The sequence below is a fragment of the Lissotriton vulgaris genome, chromosome 4_1 (genome assembly GCF_964263255.1).
Source record: "Lissotriton vulgaris chromosome 4_1, aLisVul1.2, whole genome shotgun sequence".
NCBI lineage: Eukaryota > Metazoa > Chordata > Amphibia > Caudata > Salamandridae > Lissotriton > Lissotriton vulgaris.
This window is the reverse complement of record NC_141691.1, coordinates 1950183699-1950202145: the sequence shown is the minus strand read 5'-3', so window position 1 is coordinate 1950202145 and position 18447 is coordinate 1950183699. Positions and strand designations below refer to the sequence as shown.

The 18447-nt window shown below is 42.9% G+C and overlaps 1 protein-coding gene across 4 annotated transcripts in view; it reads left to right on the top strand.

The window, feature by feature from the left end:
- AGO2 (argonaute RISC catalytic component 2) overlaps positions 1–18447 on the top strand; it is a 517461-nt gene that overhangs the window by 138715 nt on the left and 360299 nt on the right. For all 4 annotated transcript variants that reach the window (XM_086966263.1, XM_086966266.1, XM_086966265.1 and 1 more), the window contains exon 9: positions 16747–16866. In XM_086966263.1, the coding sequence (XP_086822389.1) occupies positions 16747–16866 (120 nt within the window). The remainder of the gene's footprint in view (positions 1–16746; positions 16867–18447) is intronic.

Sequence of the window (18447 nt, the reverse complement as noted above, 5' to 3'; positions counted from 1 at the left end):
TGTTATTTAATATTTACATGGTGCCTCTCATCACTTTAATCGAATCGCATGGGATACTAGTAACATCGTACGCCAATGACACGCAATTGATTGTATCCTTAGATAAAAACACCACAAATGCAGAAAAGAACTTTCAGAATTGTCTGACGGACGTTTTTCTGTGGATGGAAAATAACCACCTGAAATGTAATGCCAACAAGACGGAAATACTGCCCATGGGTAAAAATGTCAACTTCAACCCAAGTAAATGGTGGCCAGAGGGTACCGCAGCGCCGCCCAGTTCGGTAGAAGTAGCCAGAAATCTGGGGGTCTTCTTTGACTCCTCCCTGTCCTTTGACCATCATGTAAGGAATGTGGCTGGAAGCTGTTTTAGTATTATAAAATCTCAAAAGAAATTTTTTGATTTCCTCCCTACCGAATCTAGAAAGGCGGTTGCAGTGGCCCTCATACTCTCCTGTCTTGATTATTGTAACGGTCTTATGGCAGGGGTTAAAAAGGCCACGTTGAAAAAACTATAGAGCTTACAACACGCAGCCGCAAGACTGGTACTTAAATTGCCAAGAATATCCTCCGCAGCCACGGCCCTAAAGACCCTGCACTGGTTGCCCCTTCATAAAAGGATCTTGTTCAAAATCCTTCTAACCACCTTTCGAGCTCTCAGCAACATCGGCCCCAGGTATCTCTCAAGAAGATACACCCGTTACAATCCAACTAGTCTTGAGATCAGTAGGTTGTAACCTGATCACTATCCCCAAGTTTCACTACAAAACCAAGGGGGGAAAAAACCCTCACGGTCCTGACCTCTAAAGTTTGGAATGCCATGCCCATAGAACTCAGACTCCTTGATCTAGAGAGTTCTTTCAGGAAACAATTAAAAACCTGGATTTTCAATCTTTCTGATGCCTATGTAATGGACGCCATTTAACTCTCACGGTTGTTGTCTCAGATGCCCCGTAGCGGCAGTTCGCGCTTTACAAATACCAAATACAAATACAATACAACACTGTCCTCTGATAAAGCCTTACTGCTTGCCCACACTGCCACTATTAGAGAGTAAGGTGCAATCTACTTTACCTCTGCCTACCTTTTGGGTTCCACTGGACTCTGTGCACACTATACCTCACTTTGGTATAGTATATACCGAGCCAGCTTCCTACAGAAACAGGTACTCATCAGCTTCAAACCTGATTCAAAAAACATTACGCAACAGATGAAACAGGTGTCAGATCCCTGCGAGTACAAGGTCTAGAGCTGTGGAAATATCACCAACTTCTCTTCAAGACCTTAACAAAGTGACTTTTTTTTTTAACAGGCTGTGTAGCGGTACTTGTGTATCATCAAGGCCTGTAATCTTAGAATATTAGTTGAGGCACTCCTCCCTAATGATCTGATGCTTTCTCTACTTCCTTTGCTGTTTGCTGCTGATTACACACTGAGTGTATCCTCACTAAGCGCTCAAAAGTAACTGAAAGGTTACTTAAAGCACTTTTTAAAATATACAGATAAATTATCAACGTTTAACTGGATTGGACTCCATATGAAGGATATTTGTATTTGTGGTTTCCACTTTGTATAGGATCCCCTTAATTCAAATAACCAGAAGCATAATCTGTTGCTCAGTTCATAGAAACCCGTTTGCAAAGTACTCTAAGTTGTGGTTTGCAATAAATATTGAGAGGATTGCGTTCAGAACCTTAAAGCAGTAGTCCATTTGAGGCCTCAGAATCACATGAAACAAAATTCCTGTTAAACAGAGATTCTCATCAGTCTTTCATTGGCATAATTCAAAACTTACCAGCTTATGGCGTTGGGACATTGGGACAAGTAGGTTAAAAAGACTACTGTTATCCAAGATCTTGCTATGAGGATGTGTGGACGTTCCACTGTGGGACATAAACCAATACACTTTGTACACAACTTCAATTTTGTAAAACTGATTCCCCCTGAAATTATCAAATGTACCTTTTTTCTTCAGTTGCCACTGTTCCATGTTGTTTTGAAAGTGTGGTGTCTTTTTTTCTTATTGCTGGTAGACCACAGCGCAGATCTTTTTTCTTTAAACAGGGCTGCCCTTGTTACATTGCTGCTTTACGCCAAGCCCTTATATTTTGAGACCTGCAACTGCTGCTTTGTTAATTTAGATGGTGCAGTGCAAGCAGTGAATTAAATAACCCCTTTGGAAGGCCACATCCCTTCTGTGAGGGATGACGTGAAGCGGAGCAGGTGCAGGGGTTCTAGCCCAAAGCCCTTTGGTACTCGTAATGAAAATTCAGATACTTCAGGTGCACTTCATGCGAGGAAGCAAGGGAAATGGAATTCCCATTGGGATTGGAAGGAAGTGAAGTACACCTTTCAGTTCCTTCCATCTTGAAGATCAGGGCTATTACTGTGCCCACTCCCACAGGAGGGTGGTATAATTGTGGCTGTAGACACCCCATGTAAGGTGGCCATTGGCCCTACCTGTTACTCCCTTAAAAGCCCCTAACTTTTGTATTTATGTGGCTCCCCCAGACCCTGAAACTAGTTTCTGCAGACCTAAGAAGAAAAAGCATTGGCATAGCCAATAGATCTCGCCTTTGGGACATTATAAGTGGCTAGCCATGCAACAGTTGATGTTGCACCAAGGATATTGTGCTGCATAATTAAATACTTATAAGGTCCCAAAGGCGAGACCTATTGGCTTTGCCAATGCTTTTTCTTCTTAGGTCTGCAGAAACTAGTTTCAGGGTCTGAATGATTACCAAATTGCTTCAGTGGATGAGGAAAGCATTCACTCCCTTGAGAGAGGAGTGGGAGACTGAACATGAAAAGGATGAGTTACTCGAGAGAGAGAGAGAGAGAGAGAGAGAGAGAGAGAGAGAGTTTAACAGTTCTTCTTAGGAGATGGAAAGGGCCAGGTAGAGCGAATAAACCGATTTGAAAGGTTATTGGGAGACCAGGAATGAGATTGGAGTGGAGACTGGTTTTGTTGAGAGGAGGAAGAATTGTGCCTCTGCAAAGTCAGAGTAGGTTTTGGGATTATGGCACGAAGAACATTTTGGAATAGTAAGGACAAAAAGAAGGGCTAAGCCCCTTTATTGGTGGCCAGGTTTGGATTTAGAGGTTGAGAGAAGAGTGAGAGATTGTGAGCAGTGCATTAACTGACAAGAGTTTATATACCACAAGACCACATTACAAATTACTTTATCAAATGGGTGGATTTGGACGTGGTGCAAAAGGCATATGCGGACACAGTGGTGACATTTCTGAAAGTAGTATTTTTAAGAGAAGGGCTGCAGAGGAAACGTTTGAGTGATAATGGTGTGCTTTTTACAGCGTCTAAGGTAAACGGTTTTATAAACAAAATGTGGTGAAGCATGTCTATACTTCTGCATATCACCCAGCAGGGAAAGGAGCAGTGGAGCGATTTAATTGGGTAATGAAAGGCGACATCCAAACAGCTTGTGAAAATAAGAAGAGATGGGAGGTGGAGTTGAAGAAAATGTAGTGGACATACTGATTGACACCTTCTCTCACTGGGTACAGTCCTTTTGTGCTGATACGGAGTAGGGAGCCATTCAGCAAAGACAATAAGGGGTGGATGGATAGTGCAGGACTAGTTGAATGCTCACCAGAAGTGCTTAAGAGGAACACTATTAAAGTTGGATGAGCTTATAAAAAGTTGCTGTTTCAGTGCTGTCCTGCCACAACGCAGAGTTGAGAGTAAAGGAAGTTGTACACTTTAAAGCATGCATTTATTCCCTAGAGGTAAGTGGGATGGAAAGGAAAGGCCATCTAACTACTAGTGCCAAGAAGTCCAGAGTAACCGTGAAGGAAACTGAGCTGACAAACTAGATGTTGGTGTCACACTGGAAACACTAGAACCTCCGGGTGTGCAAAGTGAAGTAGGGTAAACTACCATAGCCTAAGAGTGATCTTGAAATGAACTGTTTACTTCCTTCCTCTGCACGATAGGCTTTCAGCTCAACTAGTAATTCAGTTATCGAACACGCATACCACGCCCATATGTGCATGACGGGCGGGCTGTAATATCAAAGCGGCCTGGGACGTACACACCTGTGTACATGGCTGCAGATTAGGAAAGAAAGGCCTTAACCCGATGATAAAACATGTTAAACGTGAGCCACCAAGATCTGTAACCCCTAATACTGAAGCTATACAAAGCTCATGATAACACAAACTAAAATACCCAAAGTCAACGGATTTAATAGTCAATAGAGAATCCTGAAGTAAATAGAATCCTAAAACCAGCTCGGATTAGATCAAAGCCGAAAACATGTTATTAACGAGATACATTTGAAGAATAACACAAAATAACTGCCGTGAATGGTGGAAGCTTCACACATGCTGGCCAAAAATAAAATATATGGAAACAAAGCTCTTATCTCAAATGATATGGCTATAAGTATAAACTAAATCTGTTTATAAGAAGCAAACCTCAATTGAAAAGGAGCTCTGGCTGCCTGTAAGACAATGCGCTGTAAGTCTCACCCTTACATTTACATAGCCTATGTGTCTCTGGAGCAAACAGCGGTGCCATCTGTTTCCAATTAACGCAACCGCGAGAGAGGCAAATGGAATCCAGCGCAATAATTGGAAAAGATGGCGCCGCTGCTCACTCCCGAGACATAAGTGGTAGGAGGGAACATTTAAAGATAAGGCGGGACATACCCGAGCCTTTGGCCATTTGCGCGCATTCTTTTGTGGAAGCCTTACGCAAATGGCCAATCAAATGCGTGGCAGGGAAAAAAAACATGAGGAAGATGTGCGAGATGGAAGTCCTTACTAGAAGCCTTGCAGAGCAGCGCATGCGAGCTGGCTCAGGCGAGACCTAAAAGGATGGATACGCGGTGCAGAAGAAGACTTAAGACGCCTACTGACTTGGCCCCAAACCTACCAGCCTGGCTGCCGCCCTTTAAAATCCTGCAAAGAAACAACACCTGTCCAGATGTCAGCAACCTCCACAACTGCCTACCTTTTGAAGAAGCCCAGACCTCCCAAGGACAGCGGCTCTGTCCACATGAAAACAACACCAAGGACTCTGGTGCCCTTCAGATCTGCGATCTTTGACCATGCTGCACCCGACGCCTTTGTCCAGTTGGCCCACCAATCCACAGAAGGTTCCCAGCGATCCTGAGTCCAAGTGCAGTGTTGGCTGAACCCTCCTGGACTCCACACTGCCGCCTGCAGTGTGAACACAAAGGCTCCCCCCTACTGCGACTGCCTTTGGTAGGAAAACCCGACGTCAAAGGACACCTCTGCACCTGAAGCCCCTGGGCTTTGGGGAGCTAGACTGATTTTGTCCCTACGACCTATAGCATTTTCCCATACCTTTGCTATCTCTGATCTACTGCGTGTAGACTTCAGCTCGTCGCCTGTAGCCTGTATTAAAATCCATGTTCTTCCTTTGGTTTGCATTGGGTGTGCAGCGCTGTGTTTAAACCATGCATCTGGCTGCGCCTGTGCCACTGGTGGTGTATATTTGGGGGTGCATTGTGGCCCCCATGCTTGTCTAAAACCCCAAAGCTTGAGACCTGCAACCATTTTACTTTCTTGCAAGCAGTGTGACTTCAAGCACCCCCAGTCTCCATTGGGTAACATTGAGCATGATCCTCAACTTTTACCTCTGCTCCTGGCAACCACTGTGCCGCTGGTGGTGCAGTGTTTTGGCTTTCCTGAACCTGGCCCTATACTGACCCTGCTACCCGAGACTGGATTTGTAAGTTGTTCACTTACCTGTAAAACCGCGTTATTATATTCCTCCATAGGTTAACATTGCAAAGACTGAAAATTGCTGTGTCCGCTTTTGAATTTGTAAAGAATTCCTATTTAAAAACGTAATTACCTTTTTGCGCAGATCTTGGTCTTAAAATAAATCTTGAGCAAAGCTTTTTTTTATAAAATTGGTGTGGATCTAATTTTGGATCATGTGTCATTTATTGGTCCTTGTGTGCACAACAAATGTCTTACACTCCTCTGTGTTAGGCATAAGGCGGCTTGCCCACGCTACCATAAATGGAGCACTTTGGGTTTGCATTGAGCCCTGTACACTATTGGAGGAATCTCTGCATGGTATAACCACCAGGTAGTATGCCATATACAGAGCTAGCTTCCTACACAAAGATTTTCTTGTTATACTATTTTTCTTCCAACCTTTATTCAAAATCCCTGTAATCCAGCAACAAGATCTGTACATTCCTTGGATAGTAAAATAATTTCGAATTTCTACTTGAATAAGCCTATGAATAGTAGACAAACTAGCCCTCTTTTTTTGTCAACCATGAGCCTATTTTGTAAGAGTTTGGTAACTTCAAAGTTTGTTGTATTCCTCTATGTCATTGTGTGAGAAAGTGCCATCTTTCTTGTATGGTATGCCCCCACTTGCCGCTGAATTGCTGATGTACTTTGACTGAGTGTGCCCTGGGTTCCTGCCAATCAGGTACCCAGGGCCTGTGTTCCTTCCCTAAAAGTGTATTGAAACCAGAACCCAATTGGCAGCTCTGGCCACATGAAAGCCCCTGATACATGGCACCCATGACACTGTGACCAGAGAAGAGCCCTGAGGGCTGCAGCACTTATTGTGCCACCCTTAGGGACCCTGTCCCCTGACACACACACTGCCTTTGCAGGCTGAGTGTTATGGGGGCAGAACTAAACAGAGAGTCGACATGGCACACATCCCTGTGTGCCATGACCACAAACACACTTCCCTTGCATACCTCAGTTACCCCTCTAACTGGGTGCACAATGCCAGTGGTGTGGGCACAGGTGCATGAGCCCTGTGCCCCTACAGTACCCAGGGCCATTTCTGGGCGCTGTAAGTGCAGTGATGCCATTAAGAGTATATGGTGCTGGGAGGTTGTTATTACGAACTCCACAGCACCATAATGGCTACACTGAAGACTGAGAAGTTTGGTATCAAACTTCTCAGCACATTAAACCCACACTGATGCCAGTGTGGGATTTAATGTAACATGCACTATAGAGGGCATCTTAGAGATGCCTCCTGAAACCTAACCAACTCCCAGTGTCCTGAGTGCGTGGTTACCGAGGCTGCCAACACCAGACATGTTTCTGGACCCCTTGGGTCGAGAGATTGCCGCTCTCAGCGCCTGAAACAATGCAAATCCTGGGACGAGGTGCCAAGACTCCTCCCCCAGGATGGGCAGGGAAAGCTTCAAAGGCATGCCGCTTTTTGTGAGCTTCTCTAGGTCAATTGCTGTACTGAGCAACTGGCCTCCACCGGTTCTGACCCCCACTCTGGCGGGAAGACAGGCGGGAAACCCTAGGTGAGGAAAGGGGGTGTGCTAGCCTCTGTCAACCCCACCCCTCAGAGGGGAGAGGCGAGGTGAAGCATAACTCCGGACTCCCGCCATCTTGAGGATGGTGAGCCCTGCCCAATCAGAGATAGGCTCCTGCCCCCCTCCCACAGGAGAGGAGCAAGATGGGGGATGTACTCACCCCAGGCAGGGACCCATTGGTCCCTGCCCTTTCCCTACCTGTAACACTCCTAAATTTAGTATTTTGGAGCACCCTGAACCTTCCTTCCTCAGATCCCGATTTGAAAACAAGAAAGAATAACCAGAAGAAAAAACCTGCTGTGCAGCTGCTAAGAGGAAGACACCAACTGACTTGGCCCCAGCCCTACCGGCCTGTTGATCCTTGAACCTGCTCCTGCTAAAACACCGGCGTCTCCTGAGGACAGCAACCTCGAAAACTCCTGAGGACCTGCCTGCCTTGCTCATCTGAATACTAGGACTCCAACGAGCAGAGGTTCTGCTCAAACAAACAACACCCCTGGTGCTAGCCAGGAACCGCGAATCCAGCGCACACTGCACCCGCCGAGCCCGGCCTGTGTCTGAGTGAACAAAGACCACGAGGACGTACACCCGGCGATTGTGACCACGTATCCAGTGCCCACGGACCCTCCTTGACGCTCCTGACGGCGCCTGCAGCCTCACAACAAGGGACCCCTCCAACCGCGACCAGCTTAGGGTAAGATTTCCTGACGTCAAAGACACCCCTGCACCTCGCGCCCCACGGCCCCCTGTGCCCAACTCCTGGGTGTGTACCTATCCTCCAAGATCCCAACTTACCTCTCGAAATTGTGGTCTGCAGCCTTTGTTCAACTTCCAGCTTTTCCAATGAGTAACATTGGGCGCCCGAAGGCCCAAAAGCATTCTGCACCATGCCGCATGAGTGTCAATGGGGGTTCAACACCTATCTTACTCTACTTCCCCACAGGCCTTGTGTAAGTGACCAGGAGCTCTGCTCCCACAGCCGCGTGGTCCGCCTGCTAGCAGCCACCAACCAAAGGCCCCCTATCCTTAATAGGATTACATTTGGCCTACTCACTCTGCACCCGGCTGCCCCTGTGCCGCTGAGGGTGTAACAACTGTACTTACCTGACCATGGGAGACCCCCGAGTCTACCCCCAGAACCATAACTCTGCCAGCCAAGTACTTACCCAAAGACCGATAACTTGATTTTTTCCATAGGGTAACATTGGCTGGTGTCGATTTTCACTACTTTGAAATATTCCTTAAAAATCGTCCGAACATCAAAACCTACTCACCTGCAATCAGGAGAGATCCCATTGCTGTATCTTTGAGCACAGTACTGAACCTGAAAAGTAATTATAACCGGTATTTACTGTTAACCCAATTTTCCTCCGTAGGAACCCATTGTCTGTTTTTTACCAGAAATTCTTCTAAGTGTCGATTTTTCAAACTTACAAATATTCATTCAAAATCGCCTGTATAACAAAAACGATTTCTTTCAACTGTTTACAGGAAATGCACCTGGGCTGAATCCAGGATCCAGCCCTGAATCCAGGATCCAGCCCAGAGTAAGAAAACTCCTATTGAGCTCAATGTTATTTTGTGTTTAACTTGTGTTGCATATTGCAACAACTGTATCTATTGCATCTAAAAGTCTATTGCTATTTGAAAGTATTCAATTGCAACATCTCATTCTGAGAAAGTATTTATGATACCTACTGTGGTTCTAAATTAAACAACTATATATTTTTATATACAAAACAATTGACCTTGAGTTCATTTCCTGAGTGTGTGATACCATTTGCTGACTGAGTGTGTACAAAAAATGCTTTACACTATCCTCTGATACTGCCTTACTGCTCGCCCAAGCTACCACTTTGGAGAGTAAGGCTATATCTAACTTTAAAAAACACACAAAAGAGCAGACAAGGTCTACAAATGGTGTGTAACTGCAATAGCGACCGTGAGGCACTAGTGGTGAGCGCATGAGACAAAGGGTTGTTAAAAATGGAGACTATTAGTCACAAAAAGGCTAAAGTAATTCCCATAAAAGACACAGTAAGCACACAACTTTACAATGTCCTACCCAATGGTTCTATACATATAACCCAACTGACGTGTGATAGTACACAAGATGTCACACCCAACCCTGAGCACTGCACTTTGTCCATTCACAACACTTCATGGTGTCACAACAAGACTATTTCTTGACAACCTTTCCCGTATCGACACTATATGGTCGGATTTGGGATGGGATGATCAGTGATTCCCATATGACGTAAACTCCACCACATGGGTGGTCTGATGGGAATTACTTTTGCCTTTTTGTGACTAATAGTCTCCATTTTTAACAACCCTTTGTCTCATGCGCTCGCCACTAGTGCCTCACGGTCGCTATTGCAGTTACACACCATTTGTAGACCTTGTCTGCTCTTTTGTGTGTTTTTTACCTTGGCATAGGGAAGCGAGCAGTAAGGTCAGTAAATATTTCCCCCCGACCCGCCACACACCTGTTTTGTTTTCTCTATATCTAACTTTAGCCTCTGCCATACCCCTGGGGACTGTGTGCACACTGTACCTTACTTTGGTCCATTATATACAGAGCCACTTTCTTACACATTTCTAATAAGGCTTTCAGTTATCCTGTTGTGCATGGGGTTAAGCCGCTACTGCTGCATTACTAAGGTCTAGTTCCATTTCTAAAGTGTGTAACACAGCCACTTGTCTATGCATGCATATATGTATGCAACATGTCTTCTTCCCGATTCCAAGGCTGATGCCCAAGTGGGCCAAGGATCCTTGAACACTCTTTTGGGGTAGGGTATTCTTCTTTCTCATTGTCTCTTTTATTTAAGCGATAAGCTTGCAATTCTACTCTGTGATTAAGACTGTTGATGATCACATGGAGAAAAAGGTATGGTTACCTATCTGTGATCCTAGTTCTTCTTCACGGTAATTTTAATTAGAATTTGTATAAATTGATTTAATATTTGGGGTGTGTCACTACCTACCTCAAGAAACAATCCCAACCCATTTCAGGTTGAATCCTTAAAGTCATTAAACTAATCTGAGCTCAGCCCCCGTGTAGGTGTGGCACAGAGAAAAGCGACTGAACTTAAGGTAATGTGTAAAGTATTTCTGAAGTTCCAAAACCGTAATAAAATCAAAAGGCAAAACAATAAACATCTTAATCCAATTTAGGAAAATAGAATAAAGTTAATGATTTAATGGCACCAAAATTACAAAAAATCCAATAAGGGGAACCAGAGATGAGAATTTCAAGAGTTTTAAGTAGGAATAGCTCAAAGAAGCATAAAGTACCAATGTTAGTCAATGGTTGCGATAGACCTGGCACCTAGGTGCAGTTTGACACTGACCGTGATGGCTCTTTGGTCTGATACACCAACCAGGTTAGTTCTGCTCAAAGAGTCTAACTTCTGACTTAAGTCCTTTAAGTCCTAATCCACCACCGTAGTACACTTCTTAAGCTCGCCAAGACCTCAGGGATGGAACTCACAGGGTGTGTGACAGAGGCCAAACAGCAGGGTCCACTCCAGGTCCAGGTGCCACTAGTCAGCCTGGCATTTGCAGGAAAAGGTACCTCTTGTGGCTTGTTGTTTCCCTGTATCTTTAATAGGATGCCAACCTTATGACCCTTGCATTTAAAATCTTTCTCTTGGGTACAAGAGGGAACAGGTCCAGTTCATGAGGACTCTTCTCAGGATTAGTCCTCTTCTAGTCTTCCACAGGTCCAGCAGTATTCTGAGGTGGGTGCCTGGGGTGTCACATTTATGCCTGGCACTATTTTTCGTGTGCTAATGACTTGTGGGGATGGCCTAACCAAGTGGGTAAAAGTTCCCGGGACACGCTTACCCACTTTGAACATATTTAAAATGGCAAAAGTCTTAAGCAGTGCTAAGGTTGGGCACTGAGAGCTGGGAGTATGTTTGGGGAGTGTACTATAGTAAACCTAATGTCCTCTCACATCTACCACTAAAATCCAGTTTTGGGCAGTCACTGTAACCACAATAAACCGGACACTTAAGTCTGGTTGAACAAAAATAGAGTTGTCCAGCAACAAGAAAGTGTATACGCATGACTTGTTTTGGCATCCCGTTTCCCTACCTTTCAAGTTCAAAATTGGCTTTTGAATGCTTATTTTTTTATTATAAATGCAATGGTTGCAGGACTTACTTTACCAAGCAGTTTTGTCAGAGATATTTACTTTTTTGCTTTACTTCAGGGGACATTATTTCATAATTGTATCTATTACACCCTCAAACAATTACTTCTGATGCTTTTAAATGGCTGTCTCGTTACCAACCGTAAACACCATCCATTGCTGCCCCTCACAACCCTTAAACACCATCAATCCCCCCAGAGCCCCTCACCACACCTAAATTACACTCATCCCTGAAGCCTAAACGTCCTTTCTACCCCAAAAATCCACCATACCTCTGGCATGAACCATAAAATCACTCACTACCCCTAACTCCACCCATTCTTGAACCCTAGAAACCCTATTCTATGCTTAAAACCTACCCATCCCTGAACCCTATAAAACTTTCACCACCCTTAAACACCAGCCATCAATGACGCATAAGAATTCCTCACCCTAACCTACTCTGCCCTCAGCCCTAAAAAAAATCTTTCTACTTCTAAATTTCACGCATACCTGAATTCTTAAAACCCCTCACAAAGCTAAACCACCCCATCCTGAGCCCTAAAAACTCTTCGCTACCTCAGCCACTACCCATAATTGAACCTTAAAAACCCTCATCAGCCCCAAACTCCAGGAACACTAAAACACCTCAACACCCTTACTCTCCACCCATTCATGAAATCTAAAAGCACCTGACACACCTAAACACCACTCAGCCATAAACTCTATAAATCCCTCACCAACCCTACCCTCTACCCATCTCAAACCCTCAAAAACGCATTTCTGTGGCCAAACCTCAATTATTACTGACTCCTGAAAACCCTCAGCACCCTAAACATTACCCACCTCTGAACCCAAAAGCTCCACCCAAGCTTAATGTAATTTTAGATTTTTCCCTGAAATTCTTTCCTTTAAAATGTTTCCTTTTTAGATTTTTTATTTCCTTAAAATCGTTTTTCCTTAAGTCTTTTTACGATTTGGTTTCCTTCAATGTGGTTTCTCAGTTTTTATTTTTTCATTAATTCAAACACATCAGTTTCCCTTCCATTAAAGTAAAAGCCAAGCAGATCGGTCAAGTAGATGTTTGCATCAAGCAGGATTTGACCCTGTAATGTCACCAAAAACAATGCTCGTTTGTGTGTCAAAAGAATGCTCATAGCACCAATCTGTCAGGTTCAGAGGAGTCCTCACTGCCCATTCAAGTCAGTCTATTGTTTGCTTCTGGGCCGTTTTAAGACCTATTCAAATGCTGATGACTGCCTGGCAGAAGTAGGAGAGGAAATGTAGCCTCTAGGAACTTTAGGCAGGTAAAGGTAACTTTCTAAAAAGTTTTTTACCTTAATATTTATTAAAAATCCTACTTCATCATTTAATTTTTTAAGTAACTATTAAAAATAGTTGTTTCTTTATTTTTCAAGCTAGTCCTGTCCTGAGATACAGCATTAGGATTTTAAACTTTACTCTGGAATTTTTATATGGGACAGCAATCCATGACAAAGTGAAAGATAGCTATTGGGTGTTAGTCACTGTAAGGACAGGTTACCATTAAACTTATGCATGTCTTACTTTTAAATAACATGCGCACTACCTTGCAAACTACAAGATTTTCATATGCCATATTCATAATTAATAGTGAGATTTTTACCTGTCAAAAGGGTTTATTTTGACAGGTCGAATTGGTGTTTAAACTGCCACAGTAAAACTACAGTGGTAGGCCTGAAGCCATGTTTTTGACTGGCCCTGTAGTGGATGGTACAATAAATACTGGAATCCACTAGTTACATTCAAATTATAGGCCCTGGGTAAATGTTGTACCACAAGGGCTTTGTAGGAAATTAAATATATAAATATACCAAATAGGATTATACCAATCTCGTCATTGTTGAAATATAATGGTTCAACAAAGGGCAAAAAATACAGGTTGACTGTAGAGAAATGTACGGTTTACACCAATCAGTATATACCTCCTCCCTGATGATGAGACAAAGAAATTGACTACTTTTCACTGGCTTAACTTCTGCTGACCGAGCACGATGGGCTTCTGCTAAAAGAGCTTAGTCGTTTTTACAACCTTTCCAGGCTGCAATGTGTTTGGCTCCATTAATCCATCTATTCTCAAATCTTTCCTTTAAAAAGGTCTGTGAAATAGTCCTTTTTTCACTTATGTTAATTAGCCTCTCACTCTGTTGGTTATAATGAAATTTGTCCATTAAAGCTTGCATTAGACTGCGATAAGCTCTAATTTTTCTCTTTAATAAATTTTCTTTTAAAAAATGAACAGTAAGATCTATCTTGTTCCTGCCGAAATTAATGTTAGATTCCCATGTTAATCAATCAATCTATTTCTCTACTAGTGTTTTTCCTAAACCAATTCTCCTGAGGAGAAATCCATGAGCACTCTGGATGTTAGAAAAGGGTTGCAGTATCTGATAGACAGCACTAAATATTTAAGAACCTCAGATCTATGATTTGGATCTGGTGGGTGGTAATCTTAGCAGGGCGGTATCGATAATACGTAACCAGATCTTTTTGGCAAACCCCTTCACTCTAAGTTAAAATAGCACTAACCATGGTAAAATACTTGTGGCTGTTGTATTACTTTGCTAATCTCCAGTTCGTTGGATGGCCTGCTGGATGACCTCGTATGGCGAGGGGACTGTAGCTGAGTTGTGCTGTCTCAACTGAGGTTTGCCGCAGCGAAGGTTGGCATTGACGCCCCTGATTATGAACATTATTATCTGGCAGCTCAGCTACAGTGGGTGAGCTGCTGGTTCATGTTACGCCATTTAGACAACACTGCCTCAACACACCCTCCCTGACACCTGGACTGACTACTGTGCCGGTTTCATCCCATGCAGTCTTGACGCTTGGTGCTCTGCATCAGCTCCATGTGGCATTTCGGTGTTTTTGAAGTCATAGACGTTACTGCTTCCACCCTACCCTTTGCTTTGGCCATTCCCCTCAGAAATCTATGTACACCTGGGGCTATAGTGGTCTTCCTCTCTTTAGGAATGGTTGGGGGGGGGGGATTCGGGGGGTTGACGACTTGGGACAATTTTTCTTTGTTCTAGGACGGTGCTTTAGCACATTTTGATGTGCTAGTTGATCAGTGCAGATTTCCTAAAAAGGCGATTCCTAGCATATCATGCCCTGGTGCTGTGTCTCAATTTGTACATCATATCAGCAGAACCCCCTACTCACGCTCTTGAACTATATTTTTATACCATGGGAAGTGGCCGCTGGCTCATCAGCAGCCCTCAGGGAACACAGACAGACCTCAGTGGACGGACTCTGCGAGAAATGGAAAATGAAAATACCCTCCCTGAAAAGGAATGGGACAGGGTTCCGGCTTCTGTCGCTGTTCTCTAATAATGCTAGGTTCAAGCCCATCCAATTTTTCATCCTGCAAAGAGCTTACCTGTCAACAGCCAAGATTAATCAGTTTTTGTTGTTGTGGTGAATGCTAGCTGTCCCCAATATCACGCCTAGGACGCTGATCAACGTCATATGCTGTGGGGGTGCGCGTTCCTCCTTCAGTTCGGTGCTGCAGTTACTACAATGCTTGTACAACTAAATCCCTTCCTCTTCACAGATGGGAGGTTTGATCCCTGGGTTATTGCCCTCGTCTTCTGAGGAATAGAACTGTTCTGCGATGCCAGGATCTGGCCTTGGTTGTGGCCAATCGAATAATCATATGCTGCTGTAGGGCCCGCACCCCTCTTATCTGTCAACATGGAAGCGCTGCCTCCAGGTTTGGAAGAAGGCTGGAGGCCTTCGAAAATACTACGTTAAGGGTTTGGCGTTTTTTAGCCCGCCCCTACCATTCCCTGTCTCCTGCTCTACCACTTCTGATGCTTGTTAGGTGCCACTATGCACGTTGCTCCATAGGTCCAAAACTGTCTCTTTGCGTCTCCAAGATGGCGGTAGGGATGCCAGATGCTCAATTCCCTTATCTATGCCCAATCAGCCTGCTTTGTTGTTGTTACTCTTGCAATTACCCCTTTTGTCACCTCTCCCCCTCAGACTACTAGTGCCGGGTTAGCCTTGCTTGCTGCCAATGTTGTGAGTCCAACAATGTATTCCTTTGTTGTATTGGCACCCTTTTTATGTGCTGTCACTTTTACAAAAACCTATAGACATTTTTTAAAAAGGGTGAACATCTAATCAGCATGGGATAACATTCTTGATCAAAGCTGCAGTACACTCTACAGCTTTGCCAAAGAATGTACTGATGGTAGAGCTTTGTAAAGCAGTAATCTACCTGTATATTTATACATTTGCGAAAAATTATTGTTTAAACTCCAGCATGGGTGCCCAAGTAACCCAAGTCCCTTATTGTAACCTGTTTGCTTACACATAGGTCAATTCCTTTGCTATATGATCCTGTTGAATCTATCAGTATCACTTAAGTAGATACAGCTTTCTATTCTTTTAAGTGTTTATGAATTTCAGCAAATATCCGATGACACGGATGTAAAAGTTCATGCCATGAATTATCTGCTCTTCATCATAGGAATTGGTACTACATTCATGAAAAAAAGTTGTCTTCTCCTGTCCTGGAGAGCTTGGTTTATTTGCTAGCACGTCATATACAGCAGCTGAAGAACTGTGAACATCAAGAGGACTGAAGTTCAACTGGCTTGATTTGTGCCTTATGCTATACAAACTCAGCCTTAATGAAACAATGCAGTTTATGCTCTGCATGCTAATCCTGGAGTTATGTATGTATTGCAGGCATTTTGTAAAATTTCTTTTACGTTTAAAAAGCGGATAGATTGAAAATCTGTTCTCATAAGTACAGAACATCTTAGTTTATATATATATTTTCAAAATAGTTTAAAAAAGAAAGTCATATTTTGAAGTCAGTTTGAATGGATGTGTTTTTAAAAAAATATATTTTTCTCCATTAACGAGGTCCTAGCATAAAGCAATAATAAAGTGCCATCCTAGGTTTATAAGGCTCCTATGCTGGAGAAGCAGTAACTTTTTCTTTATTAGTTGCAGTGATAGATCATTTGCTTATCCTTAATATATTCTATTAACCTGATGTTTTGCATGGAGTTAAACGAAATTAGTTAAAATGTTTCTTTATGAAGCTTTTGATGTGAAAGTCCATGTTTTTAAACATGTTCACCTATGTCCTCTGTCCCTCTCCAGCACCTTGGGCTGGAAAACATCTTGCCATACGCTGTATGATATTCTCATCTCAGTTTTGTGATTGGATATTTTTATTAAGCACATATCGTTCGCTTTACGTGACATATAGTTTAAGTGACGTAATAACAAATTATTTTCTCCTCCTAGGTATGTAATATAGTGGCAGGACAGAGATGTATAAAGAAACTTACTGACAATCAAACCTCCACTATGATACGGGCAACTGCCAGGTCAGCACCTGATCGTCAAGAAGAGATCAGTAAATTAGTGAGTATTTTTCACAGGATTCATTATGAACACCGTTTACAATAATATGCAAGTCTTTTGGAACAATGAGTATGGCTGCGGGTGTTTCTTTACTGTTTGGTTTTTATTCTTTTACAAGCGCATTTAATTTTCTTTACATTCAGGTGTTAATATTACACTACATTTGCTCAATTTGGAAAGGAAGGGGACCCCTACTTCTAATGTCGTCACTACTAGTAGGGAATAAATTAAACTATTTTTGGAAGAACGAACAGTAGTAAACATGTTCATTAAGCCAAAAAACCCAAGGAAAACAATAAACTCATTGAATGAGTAATGTGACATGTAAGCAAAATTGATAAAAACAAGTCAAGCTGTTTATATTCAAAATAGTATTTATGATTTATTTAAATATTTTCTTCATTTTTGTTAAGATTTTCTTTTATAAAAGTACCTGTAAACCATTAAAAAAACCAATGACATACATTTTGTGATTCCAGAGAAATATCTAAACATAATCAAACACAGAAGAAAAAAAGGGGGGGGGGGAATAGAAAACAACACAAATGACTAGGGTGATAATTCGGGCTAGTGGAGTAAGCAAAGCGGTGGATGGAGACTCTACGCGCGTTTCGGCATTTGCCGTCTTCATGTTTATGTTCTATGACAAAGCATTTAACGCCATTATGTAATGATGATACGCATTTGTATATAAGATTGTGCCACAGTGGATCACACTTAGATTATATCATTATTCTTTCAGGATTCCCCTGATGAAGGACCATTGGTCCGAAATGCATTGGGACATGTTGTCATAATGTACATACTGAAATGGATTGACATTTGAACCATTGAAAAGAATCTTCATTAATTTTGATGAAAAACTCATGTGAATAAAACATGAAGGAATTGGATACATCATTGGTTTTACTTTATAGTGACATTTGAAGTATGTGATATAGAAACACATTTTGTTTCAAAGAGGTTGTGCTCAAAGAGTTGGCACTTACTCTAGGTGCCACCAACCACGTGTCTGATTACCACACCTTCTCGTCGGGGGGTGATATCTTTGAAGCACACCACAACCTGTTTAACTCATTCACACTGAGGAGTGCGTGACCCACACTTGAATACTGTCTTCAGGAGTCCGTCATTTGCAATAGGACAAAAACATAACAGAAAAAATGGAGTTCACTTATTTTGATTTTTTTTTTTTAACATCATTTTTATTGCATCACCAATATAATTGTACAGACATTAGAACCAAAATTATAAATCCACCTAAAACAAGAAATGACCTCGTCCCTTGTTCTCCATTCCGGGAGGCCCGCCCCCTCCTTAGGCGCAGCTCGGCCTCCGTCCATTAGTAGTCCTTGTAATACCTTACATTGTCCGACACTAGTAGTACCAAAGTAATGCTGGGTTGCTTTTGTGATTTTCACCCCTCCCCCACCCCATAATTTCGATCCCCAACAGCCCGCCAATTCCAGCTTTCTTCCCCCCCCCCGTGGTCGCGCTGTGCTAAATCACTGTCGAAAGAACGTCTGTTGTGGCGTAGGAAGTACATACATTCACTAAGGTGTGTCCCCCGGTAAGGTGACA